Here is a 23,606-nt window from a genome sequence, read left to right on the forward strand (position 1 = left end):
GTACAATCTCCCTCTCCACCTACTCGGAGATCGCCCTCAAGAGCTCCAAATGGCTTCCCTCTCTTCTGCAGAGTCTCTCCCTGCCGTTAAACCCAATGTGAAGGGCCAGGGTGCTCAGATCCAACACCCAAGCCCTTATCAAGACCACAGAGAGGGGTCTCACCCCAAGAACCATAATTCCTTTTAGTTTTAAGAATATAAGTTTTCCCCTACCTTACTATACTTCTACTAGGCCTTTGAAAGCAAAGCCTTCCTCTCTCAATGGAGCAGAGGGGCTGGTCAGCTACGACAGGACAGGGATGACACCGAGACCCCAAGCTCCCAGCTGCCTAGGAATTACCAGCTACCAGGCACTCCCGGCTGCACTTGTCCTGGGCTCCCTCTCGGTCTTTACCATCTCTGCCTGTTTTCCATCTATGGGTGTTAGGGGAATCCCAAATGCTATCAAATACCTAATTCAACAGATATTTAACCCCTTTTCTCCTCACCTCACTCCTTAGTGTGCTGGCTACAAAAGAATGTCTATGTCTGGTCTAGCCTCCATTCTCCTCAACAGACTTTTAGTCTGTTGCTTCTGCCACATATGAGTCTACACAGCCTGTCACCCAGTGGAGGGGAAAAAATTATGCCGTGGGTATTAACACTAGCATGATTTTACAGCCTTTATTGGCAACATGCCCATATTCTACAAAATAGGGAGGTGGCTTGGTGAAAAAACCCTATCCTCAGTAAAATTAAGGAGGAAAATTAAGAGGCACTAAAGAATTTCCCTGCAATTCTTCTCACTGTGGAGAAAATGTGGAAGAGGTGTTTTTAAATATCTTGATCTCCAAACTTGAGGAAGAAATGTTTAAAACGTTTTAAAATGTTTTTTAAAATGTTTTTTAAAACGTTTTAAACTGACATAAAGTTGTAATTTTGTCCTAAAATTTTGTTAGTTTGCTTTAGATCACTGCTTCGCAATACTTTTTTGTTTGTTCATTTGTTTGTTTGAGGGTTTTGTTTTTGTTTTTTTTATTGGTGTCATAACAGTTTATAACACTGTGAAATTTTAGTTGTACATTGTTTGTCAGTCACCATATAAACGTCTCCCTTTACCCCTTGTGCCGACTCCTAGCCCCCTTCCCACTGGTAACCACCAAACTGTTCTCTCTGTCCGTGTAGCAATACGTTTTTGAGCATACAGATTATGACTTTTTAAAGTTACAGACACTGTGGAGTTGGTCTGCTGAACTGTAAGGCTCATCTTCATTAAGTTAAAGTATGCCTCACGCTTCTGTCCAATAACAACTCTCCCCCTTTTTTGTTTTTGGTGAGGAAGATTGGCCCTGAGCTACATCTATGCCTATCTTCCTCTATTTTGTATATGGAACACCGCCACAGCATGCTTGATGAGCAGTGCATCAGTCCGCACCCGGGATCTGAACCTGTGAACCCCAGGCCCCAGGCCAACTTAACTACTACGTCACCGGGCCGGCCCCTCAACTCTCATTTTTTGAGCATTATTTTATACCAGGCACTGTGCTAAGCAATGCATACATCTCATTTTATCCCCCAAACTGCCCTGTGAGTTAAACACCGTTATTTTCCCAAATTTACAAATGAGGAGACTGATGATTAATAAGAGGAACTACCTGAGGTCACACATCTTGTAAGTGGCAGAACTGGGATTAAAACCACTGTTTCCAATGTTAAACTCTCCTCAGCCCTGCAGCATTCAATGCTTCCAGAGACGCTGAGATGAAAATCTCTGCAAAAGGTCTGGAGAACGTGTGTGTGTGTGTGTGTGTGTGTGTGTGTGTGTGGTGTGTCTTGACTTTCCCCAATCTGGTTCCACGCTTCTGTGTTATAAAGGAAGTTACAATAAAACTAAGGTTACTACAAGAGGCTGAACTGAACAGCTGTCCCACTCCAAAGTATACACTATTCTCCATACCTACAACCAGGCATTCCGACACCTGCGTAGTGCCCTGGGAGCTTCTCTGAGGACTCTGGATGGGAGAGAGAGATTTGAGGAAAAGACTAAGAAGAGCCGTGTCTTGCAGTGTTGGGTGTGGTCCTCAAGATGAACTGTTAACTTAAGAGCAATTCTGGCTCAGTCTACCTTTTAGATCTAAAAACATAACTTCAGGTATTAGCACTAATAAAATATATTTTAATCTCATTGAGACTTAGAGTAGAAGGAATCTGATGTTCACTGCAGGACAAAGTTTTAAGCATGACTTACTTTTTAAAGCCACACTTGGAGCAATACGATCAAAGGCGCCAGCCATGCTCACAGTCCCTGTCTGTTACTTACAGGCAGATTCTGAAAGAGTAACACAGATGAAAAGACTTACCTTTTCTTTAAATACTGCTTCATTCCATGCCTGAAGGTTTAAAATGGAGTCATTCATCATTTTTTCTTTGTACATGTTTATTTTCTCCTTTTCAATTACATCAGCATCACTAGTCAGAAGGAGGCACTTGCTACCTTTTGCTCTTCCTCTGCCTATCAGAAAATAAATATTTTATTTAGTGTCTTTGACTTAAAACTCTGATAACTCTGAGACTAGGTAAATAAAGGGAGAGGCGTATTCCCAAAATTCAACTCTGGTTCACTGAATCCCGCTTTCTAGGGCAGCTGAGTGGTTAGAGTGTGGATGCAAATGCAGGTGCGCACCTGCACATCAACCCTGCGGATAAACGGGAGCCCACCTCCGCCTGGCTTCCTCGGGGTCTCCATGGTGAGTGTGATTGGACTGTACATTGTCAGGAATGCTGCTTTAAAGACAACCCAACATGAACCCTCAGGATGACATTGTGAGAGCTCTGAGATGAATAATAAACAGATCCTCCCTCATGAGCCTTCTAGGAAATAGGGAATAAGTTATGTCCACAAGCACCAGAATATAGGCGGAAATGATGAGTGCTGTAGGAAAGACAGACATAAAGGGTTATGGTCATTCAAAAGAGAGATTGTTGCCAGCTGGGAGAATTAGCAACAGGTGATATGGAGGCAGGGGAAGAGGTAAAACGAAGATCATCATCAGCGGGACATGAGCAATTCCTTCAACAAGGGAAAAACGAGGCAGTCCAGTTGGCTGAAGTGGATAATGAATAAAGGGGAGGAAGGGAAAATAAGGTTAGGAGGATGAGTGGGTGTTGGATCTTGAAAACTCTTTAACATCAAAAAAATTGGGGAACCGCTGGAGTTTCTATACAGGGAAGTGACATGCTCAGAGCTGTTTTTCAGGAAAAGTAATGCGGCAGCTGTTGTTACGGAAATTGGCAAAAGGAAGAGAGACTAGTTAGGAGACTATCTAGTTTAAGTGGCACAGAAGAACTCCTTGGAGTAGCTCTTCTATAATACAGGGGAGCCACCAACATCTAACACAACCACGAAAGGTCCCCACGTTGACTGCCAAAGCCTCAATCAAAGTTGGAATTATCCTTCCATAGATATGTCAGTCAATGCTCGTCAAGTAAACAGCATTCATTGTGAACAAGAATCAAGTAGGGTATATGTTAGTGGACAAAACTGTAGCCACCCAATCCTGACCAAGGGAGCCACCTTTAGAGCCAATGATACCAGAGTCCATTGTGCCACTGGTCACACACCCAACTATGGCCAGAGTCACAGACACACTCACAAATCAGACAAATTGGCAGCCCCTTAGCAACGGCATCAAAGCTTCTCTCACCTCTGGTTTGGATCATTTTGATGACATTGCCCACGTACTCATACAGGATGACCAGATTGCACTGAGCAATGTCGATGCCTTCATCAGCAACTGAGGTGGCGATCAGAATCCTGTTATCTCCATCGGTTCTGAAGGCATCCAATGCACACTTCTGTGCCGGGAGGGTCATTCCTACGCCAGAGTCAGAGGGCATTATACAACTCAGCACGGAGGGAACTTTACCCTTGAATAAACAGCTATTAATTATGCAATGCTTATCACATGCCAGGTGCTGTTTAAGCGCTTGGTACTCATGATGTCACAACAACCCTAGGCAGTAGAGCCCAGTATCCCTGTTTTAGAGAGGACATTTAGGGTGGTGTCTAACAACCTGGACTCTGCCACAAGACTGCCTGAGTTCAAACTCCAGCTGTGGCACTTACTAGCCATGTAGCTTCAGTCTTGTTAGCTCAGAACAAATACTGACTTTTTTGCAAAGATATCAACAGCTAATCATAATGCTTTTGCACATGAATAGGAGTTTACAGCTGATAAAACATCTTCAGATCTACTTACTCACTGGCACTTCCCAAAGCCCTTTTAGGTTGATGCAGCCAGCACTGAGATTCCCCATTACGGATGAAGACCTCGAGGTTTGGAGGTATGGTAAACCGGCTAGTGGCAGAACCCAGCCCTGAACTTAAGTCTAGGACCCTAATAGTGTGCAGTTCTCAGCCACTGATAGACTAAGAGGAGAAAGAATTTCAGTGGTCTCCACCTCAGAGTTAACAGAATTTATAAAAGTTCCAATTTTTTCTAGTATATTGGCAGCCAAAATCTTGAGATATATTTTGTTAATACCAAAACAATTTCTTTTCACCATCATCTTCTACTGAACAATAAGTATGCCCAAGACAGACACCATGCTTCATTAATTTCTTTCTTTTTTTTTTTTAAAGATTTTATTTATTTATCCCCCCCCCAAAGCCCCAGTTGATAGCCGTATGTCATAGCTGCACATCCTTCTAGTTGCTGTTTGTGGGACGCGGCCTCAGCATGGCCAGAGAAGCGGTGCGTCGGTGCGCGCCCGGGATCCGAACCTGGGCCGCCAGCAGCGGAGCGCGCGCACTTAACCGCTAAGCCACGGGGCCGGCCCCATGCTTCGTTAATTTCTGAACTTATTCATCCATTTGTTCCTCAAACATTTATTTATTTGTAATTCAAACATTATTCATTATGGTTTGTGAGAAAAGGATACAAGGGTTAACAGGTCCATTTTTATCCACAAGGAGCTCAGAGTTCGTGGAAGAAGGATACAAATAGGAAGCTGTAATCCAATGTGGTGAGCAATGAAATGGAGGCAGAACTGGATGCTGTGGGAATGTGGAGGAGGGACACCTCTACTAGGAGGTTGGGGGAGGCTGCTTGGCAAAAGCACAATGACTGGCACAGAATAAGTTCTAAACAAATGTGGGTGAGTGGATGGACAGATGGATGGATGGATAAATGAACAAACAAATAAGAAAATATTTTCTGAGTGCTTATTTGTGGAGTTTAAAAATCAGACTGGACTCATGTTAGAGTCAGATGGCAGAGAACTTTGAATTCCAACCACAATGATGTGGTGCTGCACTTCATTTGGTAAGCCAAATTTTCAACATCTGAATTTACTTTTTAGATTCACAAGGTTTAAACTTTGCATAAGGGGAAAGTGCAAGGGTGATGGCTGGGGACTCACAGGGCGGGACAGAGTGAGGGCCCATCAGTGCCGGTCACTGAGGCATGGGGAGCACGGCTGTGGGAATGGAAGGAGGAGGGCTTGCCGCTGAGGATACTCCTGGAGGACCGCAGAAGCAGCCTTCATCCTTTTACCACCCAAGCTAGATTTCAAGATGTCTGCTTGGACATGTTTTTTTAATTGAAAATATATAATACGCACAAAAACGTGTACAGTTTAAAGAATAACAATAAAATAGTCATAGAACATTTCCAGTTAATCTTAACCCATTGGTTGAGAATCTGAGCAGGATAGCGACATGCCCAAACAGTATTTAAAAAAATAGGGCCGGCCCCGTGGCTTAGCGGTTAAGTGCGTGCGCTCCGATGCAGGCTGCCCGGGTTCGGATCCCGGGCGCGCACAGACGCACTGCTTCTCCGGCCATGCTGAGGCCGCGTCCCACATACAGCAACTAGAAGAATGTGCAACTATGACATACAACTATCGCCTGGGGCTTTAGGGGAAAAATAAATAAATAAAAAATAAATAAATAAATAACCTTGGTTTTCTCTGCAGGACACATGGGAGGAGCAACATCTACAAGGTTTGGCATTTGAGCATGTGATGGCTTTTGATGTGTTGACTTGGCTAGGCTGAACTACAGTCCTCACTTATGCATCCTGGTGCTTCTGTGAAGGGAATTTGCACATGTAATTAAAGTTCCTAATCAGCTGACATTACATTAATCAAAAGGGATTTCATCCTAGGTGGGCCTGACCTAATCAGTCAGCCCTTTAAAAGAGGGCTTAGGCGTTCCCTGAGCTCAGAGACTCCAAAGAGCTCATGCCTGTGGGGTTCCAGCCTGCTCCTGACCACTTCAGCCTTGCTCTGCCAGTCCAATTGTGTATGCCAGTTCCTTGTGATAAACCCCTACGTGCGGGTACATACACACATAAAAAAGATATGTGGGTGTGTGTATACACTCCTACTGGTTTTGCTTCTCTGGTTGAACCCTGACTAATATAAGCATTAAGAAAGAATTTGAGTATACTACACATATTCTTATATATATACAGTATACTAAATCCAACTCACTATATATAAATACCTGTGTTACTACTTGTTTTGCCACGTCCAGTCAATATGCCAGGTCTTAGAAAACTCAGTTTAGGATTTTCTTCAATCCATTTCTTTAAAGCCTGAAAATGAAAAGCAATTATCAGTTGCACACTATTTGTATACCATCTGTATTAATTCAATATTGAAGTATAAGCAAGAAGAAAAAAAAAAAAGTTAAGTTAGTATACAGACAGTTTTAAGACGGACAAACCTGAGAAAAAAGCTTCTTGAAATTGAATTCTATGCAATAATTAACTGTAATGGTATAGATCTTTGTGATCCGATGCAGTTTAATCTCTCAGATATTTTTTTAAGTGAAAAAAGTAAAGTTCAGAATAGTGGGTGTGCAGAACTAATAGGTGAGTTTAGCAAGATTTCAGGACACAAGATCAATATACAGAAATCAGTTGTATTTCTACATACCAGCAACAAACAATTAAAAGTGCCTTTTATAGTAGCATTAAAAGTTAATACTTAGATATAAGTCTAACAAAATATGTGCAGAATCTGTATGCTGAAAACGGCAAAGCACAGATAAAAGAAACCAGAGAAGATGTGGTGGGAGGCCTGTGAGGTGGCCCTCAATGATCTCCACCCCTGGTACTCAGGGTCTTGTGTAATCCCCTCCCCTCAAGTGTGAACTGAACTTACTGACTTGCTTCTAACGAATAAAATACGACAGCCATGATGGGCTGTCGCTTCCAGGCGGAAGTCATACAGTGACTGTGACCTCCCTATCAGGCAGTCTCTCAGTCTCTCTTGGGTCACCGCTCTAAGGGAAGCCAGCTGCCATGTTGTGAGGCAGCCCTGGGGAAAGGCCCACGTGAGTGAGCTTAGAAGCACATCTTCGAAGGCCTGCCAACAGCCATGTAATGAGGTTGGAAGTTGATCCTCCCAAGTCAAGCCTTGAGATGACCACAGCCATGGCCAGCACCTTGACTGCAGCCTCGTGACAGACCCCGAGCCAGAAACACCCTGTTCAATTGTCTCCAGATTCCTGACCCACAGAATTGTAAGATAATAGATGTTTGTTGTTTCCAGCCTTTAAGTTTTGGGGTAATTTGTCATCCGCCATAGATAACTAATACAGAAGCTCCACGTAAATGAAGAGATATACTATGGCCATGGATTGGAAGACTCCATATTGTTAAGATGTCATTTCTCCCGACTTTTATCTACAGATTCAATGCAATCCCAAATGAAATCCCAGCAGACTTTTTCATAGATGTGGATGAGCTGATCCTAAAATATAAATGGAAAGGGAAAGGAAGATAGCTAAAACGATTTTGAAAAAAAGAGAAAAGTTGGAGGACACACACTACCTGATTTCAAGACTTACTATAAAGCTACAGTGATCAAGACAGTGTGGGATGGCTGAAAGGACAGATGAATAGATGAATGGAACAGAACAGAGAATCCAGAAATAGATCCACACAAATACAGTCAATCGATTTTTGAAGAAGTTACAATGGCTATTCAAAAGAGAAAGGATAGTCTTTTCAACATACAGTGCTGGAACAACTGGATGTCCACATACAAAAAGAAAAAAAAGCATCTCAACCCATACCCAAAATGGACTGTAGATCTAAATTTTTTTCTTTCTTTCTTTCTTTTTTTTTGGTGAAGAAGATTGGCCTTGAGCTAACATTCACTGCCAATCTTCCACTTTTCACTGAGGAAGATTAGCCTTGAGCTAACATTTGTGCCCATCTTCCTCTATTTTGTATACGGGATGCTGCCACAGCATTGCTTGATGAGCGGTGCGTAGGTCCACACCCAGGTTCTGAACCTGCAAACCCTGGGTTGCCGAAGCAGAGTGCATGAACTTAACCACTATGCCACCAGCCCAGCCCCTTGTGCACCTAAATTTTAAATGTAAAACTATAAAACTTCTAGAAGAGAACATAGAGAAAATCTTTATGATCTTTGGGTAAGTAAAGGGTTCTTAGATACACTATCATAAGCACAATCCACAAAAAGAAAAAATTGATAAACTTAACTTTGTCAAAAGTTAAAACTTTCAATCCATAAAAGATGTATTTTTTTATGAAAAGACCAGAAGAAAATATCTGCAAATCACATTTCTGACAGAGGACTTTTTGTCAGAACATAGAAAGAACTCTCAAGAACTCAACAATAACAGGATAAACAACCCAATTAAACCCAGTTTTAAAATGGGCACAAGATGTAAACAGACATTTCACCAAAAAAGATATATGTATGGCTCATAAGTATATGAAAAAACACTCAACTGTATTAGCCATTAGTGAAATGCAAATTAAAACCCTAGTGAGACATCACTACCCAGCCTATAGAATGGTTAAAATTTTTTTAATTGATGAAAAGAATAAAAAATGTGAAGTGCTTGCTCTATAGGTGTCAAGACATTATAAACTAGAGTGATTAAGAGAGTGAGGTATTAGTGTAAGGATTAACAAACAGATCACCAGAACAGAACAAGAAGCCCAGAAACAGACCCCCACATATATGGATGCTTGATTGCAAAGCAGTGAGGAGAGGACAATCTTTTCGATAAAGTAGTCCTGGTCAATTTGTTATCCAAGAGGAGGAGGACGCTTACATCCACAAGGGCCCTGGTTTTCACAAAGAGAATGGTTCTAGTCTCCGGGTTTAAGTGGTACTCCTCTTGCAAGATGAAGCAGAGGTCTTGGAGCTTAGGGTTCTCGTTGCTGGGATCCATGGAAACACTTTCTAGTTCCTGCAGCTTTTCTGCAAAAGCGGAACATTTTATAAATGGCTTATGAATTCTAGAAATTTAGAACATACTGTGACCTTTAGCTATAGTTCAAACAGTTAATCTCTCATTCTTTGACCAGAATTTTATGAGTAATAACCACTGATTTAATGCATACATTAAATACACTGATAAATGCATACATTTTTTCTCCCCAGAGAGCTGGTTATTCAGTGTTTAGCAGCACACCACTGGGTTACATGTCTATAGTAAATACTTTGGCATAGGCCAAAAAAAAACTATTAACAGTAATTATCTTTGAGAAAAGGAATTTGAGAGAGGGAGAAGAAAGACTTGCTTTTCATTTAATATCTTCCTATATTTTTCATAATATGAGGTCAGTGGGATTATGGGCTATTTTGGTTTTCTTATTTATATAGAAGTATATATAGTCTTTTTAATATCATTAAAACACTTTTTTTGTATTTTTTAAGCCTTTATAAAATTACTAAAAAAATGCAACTATCCATTGACTATTTCTACAGGATGTATCCTTTGCAAATCTCACTATTTTTCTGTCTTCAAAATAGGAAAGGGTGTAAGCAGCAAATTCTTTCCATAAGTACCAGATTTCACTGCCATCGATAATATCTTCTTAAGCCCAGGACAGCTCCCTGAGCAGCACTGCATGCTAAGCATAATACAGTGGAAGTGTGCTGCCCCTGGAGTCTCCAGGCTCCATGGCTTTCTCCTCTGGAAATACCACCCACCTTCAAATCTTCTAGTGAGATCTTGCTCAGTCTCATCAAATCCTGCGGCGCGGACATTATTGAAGAAGTCTTTCAAGTAATCCAGAGCATCTTTTATTCGTGCATGCTCACTGATAATGAGGGCATCGTTATATTTCTGTTTAAAATGAAAACTGAGTTTCAATGTGTTTGTAATGTCTAAAGCATTCACTGTACGTAAGTTCAATTAGCTGTACTGAGCATGGAATTAATTTCAAGAATAAACTTTTCTCAAATCTATTCCAACTTGGTTTTTTAAGATAAAAGTTCCCTAATGGTACTGTAATAAAACCTTGGAACCAAATACTGTAAAAAAAGAAATCTCAATTAGCTAGAATCATTAATTAATTAGAATCACTTTAGATTCTAGAATTCTACCTTGGAAGACAAAGAGAAAATTACAAGAAAAAAATGCATGTCAGAGATTAAAAAACAAAAGCAAAAGAAGTCAACTTCCACGTCAGCCTGCCTCATAATCCAGACTTGCACCTTCATCTCTATACGTCCAAAGCCATCAATGAATTGTAATTGCACCTGTCCAGAATGATGCACTGACCACCTAGGCCAAATATTCAATTAAGTTCATTTAAATTCTATCAATGCCTACTGATTGAGTGCATTTTTAAATATTTTCAATGGCATGATAAGCAGAGGTGTTGGTTGTTGTTTCTTAACTTCTCGGTTAACCAGAAGGCAACCAGAGACCCTGGTTCTTACCCAAAGGTAAGAACACGAATGCTTCAGGATATGATGACAAGAGCCACTCACTGAACTTTAAAGACGGCTGCCACTGGTCATGCATCTACAGTAACATTCATCATCACCCAACTCTTTCCAGCCACGTCCATCATGGGAATGCTGGAGGCATGGCACAGAACCCCAGCCTTTCTCTCCTGTCGCCTTTATTCTTACATTTCAGAAAGCAGACAGAGAGGATGCTGAATGGGATAACTTTTGGAATTTCCTTCATAAGAACCTCCTGGAAAGTTCCTAATGAGCTCTTGGGGACAGGATGAAACGTGGATGTTCTCTCGGCTCCCAGTAGGTCTACAGGTGAAATAGGCCTTCCCAAGAAGCAACGTACCCGCAGATGAGACGTGTACAGAAACAGCGCTTTACAAATCCTGCTCTCTTCAGCTTTGTCAGGCAGCTGAAACACCACGCACGCTTTCTGAACCGCAATAATCCATTGTTCATATTTCTGTGTTCCAAAATCCCGATTTTGAATGTGAGATAAGTTTTCTGGGAAAAAAAGGGTTTTCATTGTGCCATAAGGTCAGTCATGTAAGGTTTGAAGCTTGCCTCACCCTCTATTTTTTTCTTACTCTCTGTAAACAGAGTAGTCCTCCTGGAGGTCTGAGCTTCCAGCAGTGTATGCGTGTATGTACGTGACTATTGACTGAACACTCCTATGCACCAGAATCGAAGTGCCTACAGTCATCATTTCAGTTCATTTTCACCACCCCATGAGGTAGATATTACAATCTACAGATGAGGAAACTGAAGCTCAGAAAAGCAAAGTAATTTACCCACAGTCACACAGCTAGTACGTGGGGGAGTGCAGGAATTCAGATCCAGCTGTGTCCCATGCCCAAGCCTCACTGGCTCCATGAGCTGACACCAAAGCAGCCCAGAAGTACAACAATGGACATGAAAAAATCTAACTTTGGAGGCCGGCCCTGTGGCATAGGGGTTAAGTGTACGTGCTCCACTGCTGGCGGCCCAGCTTCGGATCCCGGGCGCACACCAAGGCACTGCTTGTCAGGCCATGCTGTGGTGGCGTCCCACATAAAGTGGAGGAAGATGGGCATGGATGTTAGCTCAGGGCCAGTCTTCCTCAGAGAAAAAAGAGGAGGATTGTCATGGATGTTAGCTCAGGACTGATCTTCCTCACACACACACACACACAAAAAATCTAACTTTGCCTTTAAAAATGAAAGAGCAGTGAGTAAAAATAATAGGTCTCACCAGAGGAGGATATTTAAAAGTAGGAGAGACAGAACTCAACATGGCCTCTTCCACTGTGCTGTGAACTTAAGCCATCTGATCCCCACAGCACCTTCACAGGGCCACGCAGAGCACAGGTGCTCACAAGACACTTGTCATGGACGCTTCGTACACACGCACCTCCCAAGCAATGCCTCTGTTGCTTGGGTCAAAAACTGCTCATCTGTTGTGGTCTGGGCTCTGTGCGGGGTGCTGGGGACAAAGGATGAGGAAGACACGGCCCTGTTCTCAAGCGAGTCAGTCTGTGAGTTACTCTAGGATCAGCTCCCAGGGCTCCTCGGGAAGAGCACAGTACAACAAAATTCACAGGCGAGAGTTGCCTTTCTGGGTTAAATTTCCCCCCTCTCCACTCATTTTCATAAGAGGACAAAGGAGGCTGCCCAGACAAGTAGCGCTGACGTGCTTCCTTCCCAACCCCTGGTACAAAGGAGAAGGCAACAGTGACCTAGACGGATCCACGCGGATTTACTGGACTTGGGTGGGTGTGAAAACAAGCTAAGCAATCTGGAAACGAGCAGTTGACAGGACCTGGACTGGCGGGAAGGTGGAGGTGGGTATCAGAGCAGGAGAAATAAGCAGGTAGACATTCACGCCTCCCACCCTCTGCCACCTCCCCAATTCCAACCAAGTCCTAATGCTCCTGGATTACAGGACGGCCTCCCAACTGCTCTCCCTATTTCCCATCTTGTTTCCCCCAATCCACTCCCCCCTCAGCAGCCAGGGGAGTTTCCAAAATTGCAGATGAGAAGCTATGCTACCCCACTGTTTAAAAGCCCTTGTTGGATTCCTCCGGCCAAATTCCCACCCCGCTCACAGGGTCCTCTGTGGTCCAGCCTCCGCCCACTTCTGCCTCTCATCTCTAGCTGCTCCCCCTCCTGCATGTTCCAGGGCTAACGGAGGTCCCCACCCTCTCTCTACTCTCCCAGCCTTTGTACATGCCGTTCCCTCTGTCTGGAGCACACCTTATCACCACCACCCACCTACCCCACCCCCGGTTGCTTTATTGTTATTACTTATCTAATTTGGGCTTTACTGTTAGACTGGAAATGCCACGAGGGCAGGAGCTGCGTCTCAGGGTCCAGGCTGTATTCCCATCGCCTGGCACACTGCCTGGCACTGAATGAAGGAACAAGGGAATGAACATGTTCAAGCAACTGCTAAGTCAGAGGATTCAAGTAGGGAAGGAGTGGAAGGCAAGACTGGAAAGGTAAGTAGCAGCAGATGTGCGGGCAGGGCGCAGACGGTCAGGTCAGAGGCTCAGAGAGCGCTGCCTGTAAGGTGAAGGGATACAGGCAGGATACTGACACCATAAGACCAGTATTTCAGGAAGACCAACCAGGTGATGGGGAGTGGATGGAAAAGAGAGCGGAGGTGGGCACACCAGCTAGAAGGCTGTTAGGATAAGTCCTAAGTCAAGCTGTGAAAGAAAGGACAGAGACAAGCAAAGTAAGAATGAGAGAAGGTGAGACCCCATGGGGTGTCTTACAGACATCACAGATTCAACATCTCCAGAACTCTAAACTCACCCTGTACCTGCCCAAGCTGCTCCTAGTTCTGGAACCAGTACCACCCACAGGCATATACACAGGTGAGCAAGCCAGAAGCCTGGGGGGAAGTCAGCCCACTCCCAGCCCTCTCTCACTCCCACCCAAATCCAGTTAGCCGTTAAATCGAACACTTGCTGTGTGCAGCGATTTGCACAAGCATCCTTTTTCTCCGACCCATCTCCACTGCCTCTGTTTGGCCCTCTTCATTCACTGACACCTTGATCGCATCACTAATCACTTTAAAATCTTCAGTTGCTTCCCACTGCTTTTAGGATAAAATTCAGACTGAGCTTGGCCTACCAGGCCCTTCCCTGTCTGCCCCCGCCTCCCCCCTTAGCCTCGCTCCTTTCTACTACTCACCTTAGAATCATCACGCAATGCCTGCAGTTCCTAGGCTCACCGTACTCTCTCTTCCCTCCATGCCTGATGCCTTTTCAACCTCACTTGATTGTCTCTCCTTCCTAATTTGGCTGATTCAAGATTTGTCTCAAGCATCACCTCCCCCAGGAAGCCTTCCCTGCAGCCCAGTCCAGGCCAGAGTTCCCATGGCACCCAGTGTGTAACTCCACCCTGCCGCACGGAAACTGCTCGCATCTGATTCTCATTATTTGACTGTGAGTTCCCTGAGGTGGGGACGATGTCTCTAATCTTGTTATTTCCATTACCTAGCACAGTGCCTGGCACAATAAATACCCGGTGAAGGAATGAATGAATAAAAAGGAGAAGAACAGAACTTGATGACTTCCTGAGAGGGTCTCAGAAAAGAAAGAATCAAAAATCACCTGTAGGTTGGAATCTGACCCATCAGGGGGAATGGTGGTTTCATTCATATAAATAGGGAAGTCAGGATGGAAAGCTAATTTCGAAGGTCAAGAGAGCAACCTTGATTTAAATATGAACTGACTGAACTGATTTAAATATGGTATTTTTCAGACGTGTGTGTCCAGATGGATTTACTAGGAAAAACAAAGCGAGAGAGAATAACGGAGGACTTATAAGGTACCTGAATAAGCTACAATCAAGAAAGTGAACCTCTGGATATGGTCTTGACATGTCTGAACTGAGAATGCAAAAAGACACGAGTGAACAATATACGGCTATTCCCAGACAGAGAGGATACAAAATGAGATTATCTCACCGACAGTGGTGGTGCCGAGTTCGTCCAAGATACTCTTTGCCAGACTCTGTGTCTCCCTCATCAGCTGAGATATGATGTATTTAAAGCTGTTGGTGGTCCACGATTCCACTTTCCTGAAATCTAGAGGCACCGAAGGCAAATGAGTATTTTTCAGGAAGAACACATCTTAGTTCAAAGTAGCCACTTCCAAACCTTTCTCTGCCTTTGTCACTTCTCCATTAACACCTGAGACCCCCCAGCTCACGGGCAGGAAGTCTAAACGATACAACAAATGCTCACCGACCTTGCAACAGCTCCCTAGCGCTTAACACACTGATTCTACCATCTCTGGGTCTAATCCGACTTCTCACTCTGGTTTTGCTGCCACTCAACACAGCCTCTGCCCTGACGAGGCTGATATCTATCTCGTCTCTGCACAGGCCATATTTTTAACCCTGTCTCTGTTCTTTGATCTTCTCCCTTCCCACCCACCCCCAGGAGTGTTGATGATGTTCCTAGCGTTCATTATTTGGTTGTTTCAGCAGAAACTTATTAATCGCCTACCATGTGCCACGTCCTGGGGAGAGACAGTCGAAAAGAACACACTCCTGCTCCAGAGTGTTCTTAGGGGTGAGAAAGACATATAGCCAATCACCACATTGGAGTGCTGTCATGTAAGTGTGTGCAAGGAGTCACGGAGCACGGGGAAAGCAATCTCCAATTCTTCTAGGGGAGGCAGTGTTGTGGGGTAAATAGGGGAAGAGGCAAGGAGGAAGTAGTGCAGTCACGTACAAAGAACACTGTGAAAGAAAGCTGAGAGAGGGAAAGCGCATGACTCATTTGGGGAGCGCAGAGGAACACAACATGGTGGGTTTACGGGAAGCAGAAGGAGATGCAGCTCAGAGGGTGGGAGGGACCGGATTATAAAGAAATTTGTACGTGATATTAAAAAGTTTAGAGTGAGTGCCTTCTCTAAACTCCTTAGAGGCAGCTCCCACGAGGGACCTTAACTGACTCCTCTCTGACAATTTCACGTGTCTTGTTCTGCCTCATATTTGTATGCTATTCAGACAGCAAGGGCAAAGTCATACGCATCTTCTGTACCCCTCTCTCCCTTGCCGGGTTAGTATAGCATTGGTATTCAATAAACATTTATTAGTTGATCTTATTTTTAAAAATCATATTCTGATCTTTTGAGGAAAGATATGATAATTTCAGGTAATTTCACATCAACCAAAATTATCAGATACATATTCAAATAGTGAATGTCTGCACAGTATCTTCCTCAGGCCTGGAACACAGGGAAGGGCTGAGCCACCTCCATGCTTAGAGTTTCTCCTCACCTCTCTCTCACTGCTGGTCCCCGTATAAGAGTTTAGGGAACTGAAGAGTAAGAACGTTTGCTTTCTACAGGTCACTCCTGAGGTTCACTCATGGCTTAGGGAGAGAGCTCAGCTGGGGAGAGAGGCTGGAAATGTGATTATTTCCCAACTTTGGGGTTCAATGTTTTCTACTAAACAGAGAAAGGGTAAAACTTCAGTGTTCATCTGAATGGCTCTGAACTAGGAACAGCAGAGGTTAACAAAGCCCCAAAGCCTTGTTAGGAAGCCCACTTACCCTTCTCAGGCTTATAAACAACTTCCGTCAGCTCCTGCAGGTTCTCTTTGACGGTTGAGATCACTGACGTGTCGAGAGATGCGCACAGTTTGCAGATATATTCCATGGCTTCAGCTGTGTTTTTGGCATCTCCAACACCAACGGAGGCCGTCAGCCCAACGACCTTTGAGGAGCATCCCAGAGCGTTAGATGTCTGGGAAACAGCATGGCATGCCCACAACCCACAACCCCTCGTGTAACTCTTTCCTGCTAAAGTTGATTTCTTGACTAACTTCAGATAAAGAGCAAAAACATCATTTTTTTCCCTGACATTCTCTATGACATTGCCAGTGGGAAGGTCCCCATCAGGCAAAGCACTGAATAAATGCAGGAGTCACAAGTCATCAGATGAATACAAATCAGCACAGAAACCGGAGGCGGAAACCCTTCCAAGGCACTTCTCTCTTCTCTACTCTTGTGACCCCCAGGATACATAGAACAACATACTGAAAAGGAAAAGCACTGAAATCAGACATACTCCCATCCAATCTCAGCCATGTCACACTGGCTGTGTGTCCTTGGACAAGTCTCTTCAGCTCTCTGTAAAGTTGAGGAACAGCTATTGCAAGTGGCAGCTGTATGAGTTCAGTAAGATAACGTTTGTAAAGAATTTAGTTGAATGGTCACCTAATAAATATCTATTTCTTCCTTTGGAAGCCACTCAATAAATACTGAATGATTGACTCAGCAGCAAGGAATCTAGTTAACTACCAATTTTATTCCAGAAGAAAAAGCTGTAAGAAATGTGATTGCTACTGAATTTTGTCTACGGGTACCATACTGAAGTTCTTCTAACCTGTGCTTCCTAAGCAGGTAATTATTAAGGCTAGAGAACTTTACACAAATGTGAGACTGGTATACTATAAATTCCTGGCTTCCAACCTCAGTTGGGCATCAATATTACCAAGCGATTCTTCTGTGTATTCCTCTCAGTTCTCTCTCCCGTTTCAAATCCTCTCCACGCACCCTGAGCTCCCTCCTCCATTCCCGTCTTGATTATTCTCAGGAAATGATCTATCTACCTCTCCTATGTTCAAGAGAAAAGAGAAGTTATATGCCAGGGATTCCCTACCCTTCCTGCCCCATGTATGAACTACTCTCTGTCGTGATTCTTCTCACCCCCTCGCCTCTGACGACACCAAAAACGGTGTTCCATCTGCTCTCCCATATGACTCCATCTAGCCCTTGCCTGCTGATCTCATACCCTCTGGTCTCTCCTGGCATCTTGTTCTGGCAGTCATTCCCTCTCTCCCATCCTGCCTCACCTACTGCTATTCACTGCTTCACACTCCGCACCCAGGTGATATTGAAGAGCTTCAAGATCCTTGAGTACAATATACCCCTGTGCCTCTGGACACACAGTAACCTTTACTGAAAACCATCCAGCTATCTGCCTTGTAAACTCTTCTTAGTTTTTGCCTAACCCCACTTCTGTTAGGTCTGGTCTTACTTTTACAGCACACTTAGGAGCTCTTTCATTTGTGTTCCAACTGCACCTCATACCCATCTTCATAGCGTGCCATCATGATAAACTGTGACATAATTCTTACAGACCTGGCTGCGCATAAGACTCAAGCTGTTTGAGGGCAAGGACTATGTCTTTTCATATTTGTATCCCTGGCGCCTAGCACAGGGCATGACATATGGAGGCATCTAATACGTGTTTATAAGTGAATAAATGAATGACTCAATCAATGAGTTGTACAGTATGGATCTAGGACCTGAGAAGGACATCTTCGACATGGACACAAGGGTAAGTAAATAGGATTTAGGAAAGTTACAGCTCTCCTGAGGAATCCATCTGACTTGGGAGTTACCTGGGGCAGCAGATCTGAAGATCCTCCAAGTTTCTGATCTAGATAATTAAACATGATCATATTGTAAGGATGGTGTTTACTGGTGTTGTGGCATTCATCAAATATCATCAAAGTGAAGACAGAGAGTGACGGAATCGTCCCACTCTTAAGGCTGTTCACAAGAATCTGTGGAGTTAAAATGATGATGTCATTGTTCTCAACAATCTGTTCCACTGAGACATTCTCAGATGTTGCTCCAGAAATGCCTGCGACTTTGTACCTGGAAAATGACAGAAACTCCCTATTACCAACCATGCTGTGAATGAGGAACCACAAAGATCGGAAATACCAGGCGATTAAGTTCTCCCTAAGTCCCAAAGGAATACATCTGAAGACAAGTTAAGTGCTTAGCACAGAGCCTGACACACGGTAAGTAATCAATAAATGCAAACTCATTTTAATTGTCAGTAGTAGATATTAATTCTTTTAAGCCACCAAGAAAGAAAATAGTACTTAAAGAGTAATATTAAATAAATTATAAAATCATGAAAAGGTGCCATTTAAATGTAAAACTTATCTCAAGTCATTTACTAACTCTACAAGAGCTAACCAAAGCAGTTTAGGATTTCAGGTATATCTAACAAAAAAGATCTGAATCCATGAAGGAATTACATCTAGATTATATAAAAGCTGAATCTCTTTTAAATTTTTTGAATCACGGTTTTCCAAAAACAAAACAAAGCAGAAAACATACAGTTACATGAAGCTAGAGAAAAAGAAGGTGGACCAATTGTTATACCTACCCATGTCTTTCAAAATATTTTGAGAACACAGATTTCTGCTGTTCATACACTGGGACTTGAATAGCGAAAAAGACCACCTTCCCCTTCTGTCCTTGCGGAAATTTTTTAAGATGATGTTCACATATAAGAAGTGAAACAAAGGTTTTTCCACAACCTTTTAACACACAAAGAGAAAGAAAACATATAACTAACATTATACTGAAATATTCCTGTATAAAGGTAATTATTTTTGGATCCCCTAAAACCACCGCGCTGACTAGTCAATCGGTAATGTGGAGGGGTTAACAACTGCAGAATTTACACTACGACTCAAAAATATCCAGCTCCTTTCCAGGTAACATGCACTCAGACAGCCAGGGCCTGAAGCAAGCTAAGGAGGGCATTTGTCTTTCCCTCCTCATAGTCCTTAAAAAACCTTGAGACTATGTTGACAGGGTGGTTTTCTCAAAAGACAAATGGAATAAATAAAAAACTGAAACTTGCCCATTTTGTCCCAGTGTTCAATAAAAGTAAAAAAGGAGGAGCAAACAGAGAAACAATCTATATAAGTAATAGCAATCGGCTTACCAGTAGGAGCACATATGATTGTGTTTTTTCCCTCCTTAGCAGGCAAAGCGAGTTCTAGTTGGTAATTTCTTGGCTTCAATGGGCTGTAAGTATGAGACACTTCTGTAACACAAACAGAACAACCAAACAGTTACTGTCCTGAGGAATCAAAGTAATAGCTGTTGTCAAACAGACAGGAATTCTGATTCTAGCATGAAAGGCCTCGTTTAAGAAAGTTTGGAATCCTTGTCTCTTATTAACCATTCCAGCTTCTCCACTGATTGGAAGTATAGAATTCTTCCCCAGTGACAAAGTACCAGTGGCAAGAAGGAAAAAACATCCCACAGAGATTTCTTTCTTAAACAACCGTGGAAGCCCCGTTAGGAGGAACTAAAGCAAGAATAGGCTAATTCAGGGCAAGGGAGATGGCCACCAGTTAAAGGAAATGCTATTCAAAACAAAACAACAACAAACCCCTCCAAGATCTTTGAAAAACAGTGAACTGTAAACACTGAACTTTCAAAGCGGCCTCTCATTGAGGAGCAACCCTGCTTTGTAATTCTGCAGGCTCTCACATGGTATTTCCTCTCAACAGAAACAGAAGTTAAAAAAACTAATTGGAGGCTTCATCACACTAACAGATACACACAGAGAATGCTAAGAGCTGGATAAGACCTTGGAAATCATCCCTTGAGTCCAACCTATCCACTTTAAAGAAAAGGAGAATTTCTGAAAGGTTAAGTGACTTCACTAAGGATCTCCACACATCAGAAAAATTTAAAGTAAGTACAATCATTGATTTTATTCCAGAATGACAACACTCTTGTATCATTCAGTTGTGGAAGTAATCTGTAAATTTCCTTCTTATGGTGTTATCCTCAGATCACATCTTCCTCCTAACACTACTCATTATTAATCCTAACTTCTTCCCTGATGCCCTTTTATAAATAGCTTTTTACTATGGCTTATCTGCAACTTTCTGGTCTCCTCATGAAAACATGCTTCTAGAAACATAAGGCAGGCCTTATAGGACCACAGCTAACGTACACAGCGCCTTTGTGTAAATTAGAGAAAGGAGGCTCTCTTGGAGGACACAGCTCCTCCATGCACTGCTGGGCAGACGGCATAGGCTGGATCTCAGCTGGCACATCTGTGCAGTGCACAAACTTAATCAACTTACAGCGCAGCCCGGGATCTTAAAATGCCTTTCTTTGTGACTCACAAAGAGTAGAAATATTTCTTTAGAAAGCTGGGCTGATTTTGGATTTCATAGACTTTGAACTTCTCGGAGGACTCTATTTGCAGACACTTGCACACTTAGACACGCACATATGTTCTCAGTGATAAAAGAAGATAAAAGTTAGGAAGAAGAAGCTGACAATAACTATGGAAGGGAGAGAATGACATTTCTAATTATAGAAAAAGTATCTATTTTAATATAAATTCTCTTTTCTTAATACTCCTTAAAAACCTTTTCGTAAGGCTGTGACTTTTGGCACTGCAAAACACGTACCCCCCACAAAATACCTAAAGAGCACCATTACAGAAAACAACAAACAGTGCCGGGTACCTGAAGGTGGACTTGAATTCTGACTAAGATTCTGGTAGTCTGGCTCCTCCTTGTAGAAAATCTGTATGTCAGAAGTTTCCATTTCCTCATTCTCAAGATCTTCAGGTTCAACACCTTTTGAACCTTTATGGGACCAAAAAACATCTTAGAATCGTTACATAATCTGGTTACAGTCTTGATGGTGAAAGCCTACAAAGAGGTCATAATACTAAACTTTTAAACTTCCATTAACATTTCTCACAACCACTTCCTTCACCTTTTAAAGCAATTTAATGAAGCTTTTTGCGTTTGAAATCTCAGTTTGGAGTTTGAACTCCAATGTTGTTTAGGACTTTACTATTCCAAGTGTGGAACACGGACCAGCAACTTCCTCAGCTTGTTAGAAATGCAGACTTCTGAGCCCCTACTGAATCAGACTCTGCAGTTGAACAAGATCCTCAGGGGACTCTCATGCACTCTAAAGAAGAGAAGCACCCTTCAGCAGACGTTCATGTCTTCCATTCCTGATCTGACCCAAGAAATCAGATGTGTATTTATACAGACAACTTCTGGAACAACTTGTGATCTAAAGAAGCATAGGAAAAGCTAAGACCAGACACACGGTTTACCAAACTCAGCCTACAGCAATGCTCTGAGATGTTAGCTTCAGGAAGCCAGATACTTCATCACAACAGATTCTTTTTTTCAATTCTGTTCCGGTTCAGATGGCTTCCAAGCAAGAGAACCAGGCAATGTCTACCATGAGTCTACTCTGAAAAGGGGGCGAGTCCTGGAGTTTGAACCTTTAACTCTAGAACTTTCAAGCTATGTCTCTGATAATCTAAACCCAGGAAGCAAGCTCAGACTCTACCTTCCCCAGATCCTTCGGGCCAGATGGACTAATTCTGGATGAGAGCAGTCTGCCCTGGTCCATTTTTAGGGGTTATATACAACCAAACTACTTCTGTAGGCAAGTAGCCACTTGCCTCCCAGAGCGCAATTTCAGGCTGGTCTCTCACAAGAGATGTAGCCATGGGGAGCTGAAGGGAAAAATGCCTCTGGCAGTGAGTGAAAACAGGGGGGAATAAAGGAAGCCCTAAGGCGAACTCTGAGGAAGGCAGAACACATTTTCAGACCCTCCCATCCTTCACAGCTCTCTCTTGGAACAACCTACCTTGCTCTACAAGCCACAGCTCACTGAACTTGCTCTCTTCTTTCTCCAAAGCAAGTTTCAAAGTTTTGGGCCAGTTCTCCTTGTCTGATCTGAGAAGGCATTCAACCATTTTCTCTGCACCTGCCATCAGCCCCTTGTTGGAACAAACCTAAGCAAGACAACTACAGTTGATTGGCCAATTATTTCAAAAGTTTTCCTTTTATGAGTTTTTACTGAAGAAATATCAATTCAAGTACTATCTGATTTAAAATCATCACATGCTATGGTTCAAAAGGTCTTTTTCATGACCATTTTTGCCCCACCCAACACCATCTTTTAAGATACCTTTCCTTCATCCTTGTCCTCCACACATGATATCACTATTTCAAGCCAGGCCTTCTCACCTCCTCTGAGATCTTACATCTATCATCATCAGCAATATTAGGAAGACAGTTAATCCATCTGACAACCATTCAAAACACAGGCATATTGGCATAGAGAGATATTTGGAAGGATATAACAAAATATTAACAAATGGTTTTTTCAGGGTAGTGGGACTTACATGACATCTATTATTAATCATAATAACTAAAATTTATTAATCACTTATTATTATGTGCCAAGCATATGGAGGTACTTTATATATATTATCTCATTTAATCCCTATAAAAATATCATATTAATAAGGTACTACTATTATTTCCATTTTACACACAAAGAAACTGAGGCTTAGAGAAACTAAGTAGCTTGTCTAAGATCACACCACTAGTAAGTGGGCAAGCTGGGATTCTAACAAAATTTGTGTCCAGAGCCTGAACACTTAACCACTAGAGTCTATAGCCTTTTTATTTATTTGCTAAACTGTTTGATTTTATTTAGATTTGCATAAAACATTATTCACAAATGTAATAAAATAATTTCAACTGAAAATAAGGCAAACCTGAAAAAAACTTGTGACACAAAAAGTTCTCAGATTACAACTAAAAGTACTAGTCTAGGTAATAATGCCTTAGACTTGAGGACTTTTGTGGATTTCGATGATCTTCCTCAGGGCTAAAAGAGCACAGAAAACAGAAAACATTTCCCATGTGTAAGTCATTTCCCCCGAGTCCAGTATTTTATATTAATTAAATTACCTGTATAATTTCTTCACATTCCTGATTAATTAAACATTCAGATATTTCAGGAAGGATATCTTTCGGATTAATTCTGGTTTTAAATTCTGGTTGTAAACGCCTTAAAAGTGCTCTATGCTCCTCCAACTTTTCAATTTTTTGGAAATCCCAACTTTCAATGGCTTCATAAAGTCCAGAATAACCTGAAAAGAAAGAAGAAAATGGGGGGCTTTTATGAGACCAACTAAAAAATACTTCGAGATTAATAACATAGGAATCATGGTTGAACGTATAGTGAAAGAAATCAAAAAATATCTGTAAATCACCTCAATTATT

The 23,606-nt window shown here is 42.4% G+C and overlaps 1 protein-coding gene across 3 annotated transcripts in view; it reads right to left on the reverse strand.

Moving 5' to 3' along the window:
• Positions 1–23,606, reverse strand: part of RIGI (RNA sensor RIG-I) — a 64,915-nt gene that overhangs the window by 8,634 nt on the left and 32,675 nt on the right. For all 3 annotated transcript variants that reach the window (XM_058565944.1, XM_058565942.1, XM_058565941.1), the window contains exons 3-16: positions 23,292–23,473; positions 22,177–22,324; positions 21,024–21,146; positions 19,475–19,576; positions 18,908–19,061; positions 18,126–18,384; positions 16,270–16,432; positions 14,674–14,793; positions 11,066–11,223; positions 9,964–10,099; positions 9,080–9,228; positions 6,488–6,578; positions 3,684–3,854; positions 2,340–2,491 (exon numbers count right to left, since the gene is read on the reverse strand). In XM_058565944.1, coding sequence (XP_058421927.1) covers positions 2,340–2,491; positions 3,684–3,854; positions 6,488–6,578; positions 9,080–9,228; positions 9,964–10,099; positions 11,066–11,223; positions 14,674–14,793; positions 16,270–16,432; positions 18,126–18,384; positions 18,908–19,061; positions 19,475–19,576; positions 21,024–21,146; positions 22,177–22,324; positions 23,292–23,473 — 2,108 coding nt within the window. The remainder of the gene's footprint in view (positions 1–2,339; positions 2,492–3,683; positions 3,855–6,487; positions 6,579–9,079; positions 9,229–9,963; positions 10,100–11,065; positions 11,224–14,673; positions 14,794–16,269; positions 16,433–18,125; positions 18,385–18,907; positions 19,062–19,474; positions 19,577–21,023; positions 21,147–22,176; positions 22,325–23,291; positions 23,474–23,606) is intronic.

The sequence above is a fragment of the Diceros bicornis genome, chromosome 22 (genome assembly GCF_020826845.1).
Source record: "Diceros bicornis minor isolate mBicDic1 chromosome 22, mDicBic1.mat.cur, whole genome shotgun sequence".
Taxonomy (NCBI): domain Eukaryota; kingdom Metazoa; phylum Chordata; class Mammalia; order Perissodactyla; family Rhinocerotidae; genus Diceros; species Diceros bicornis.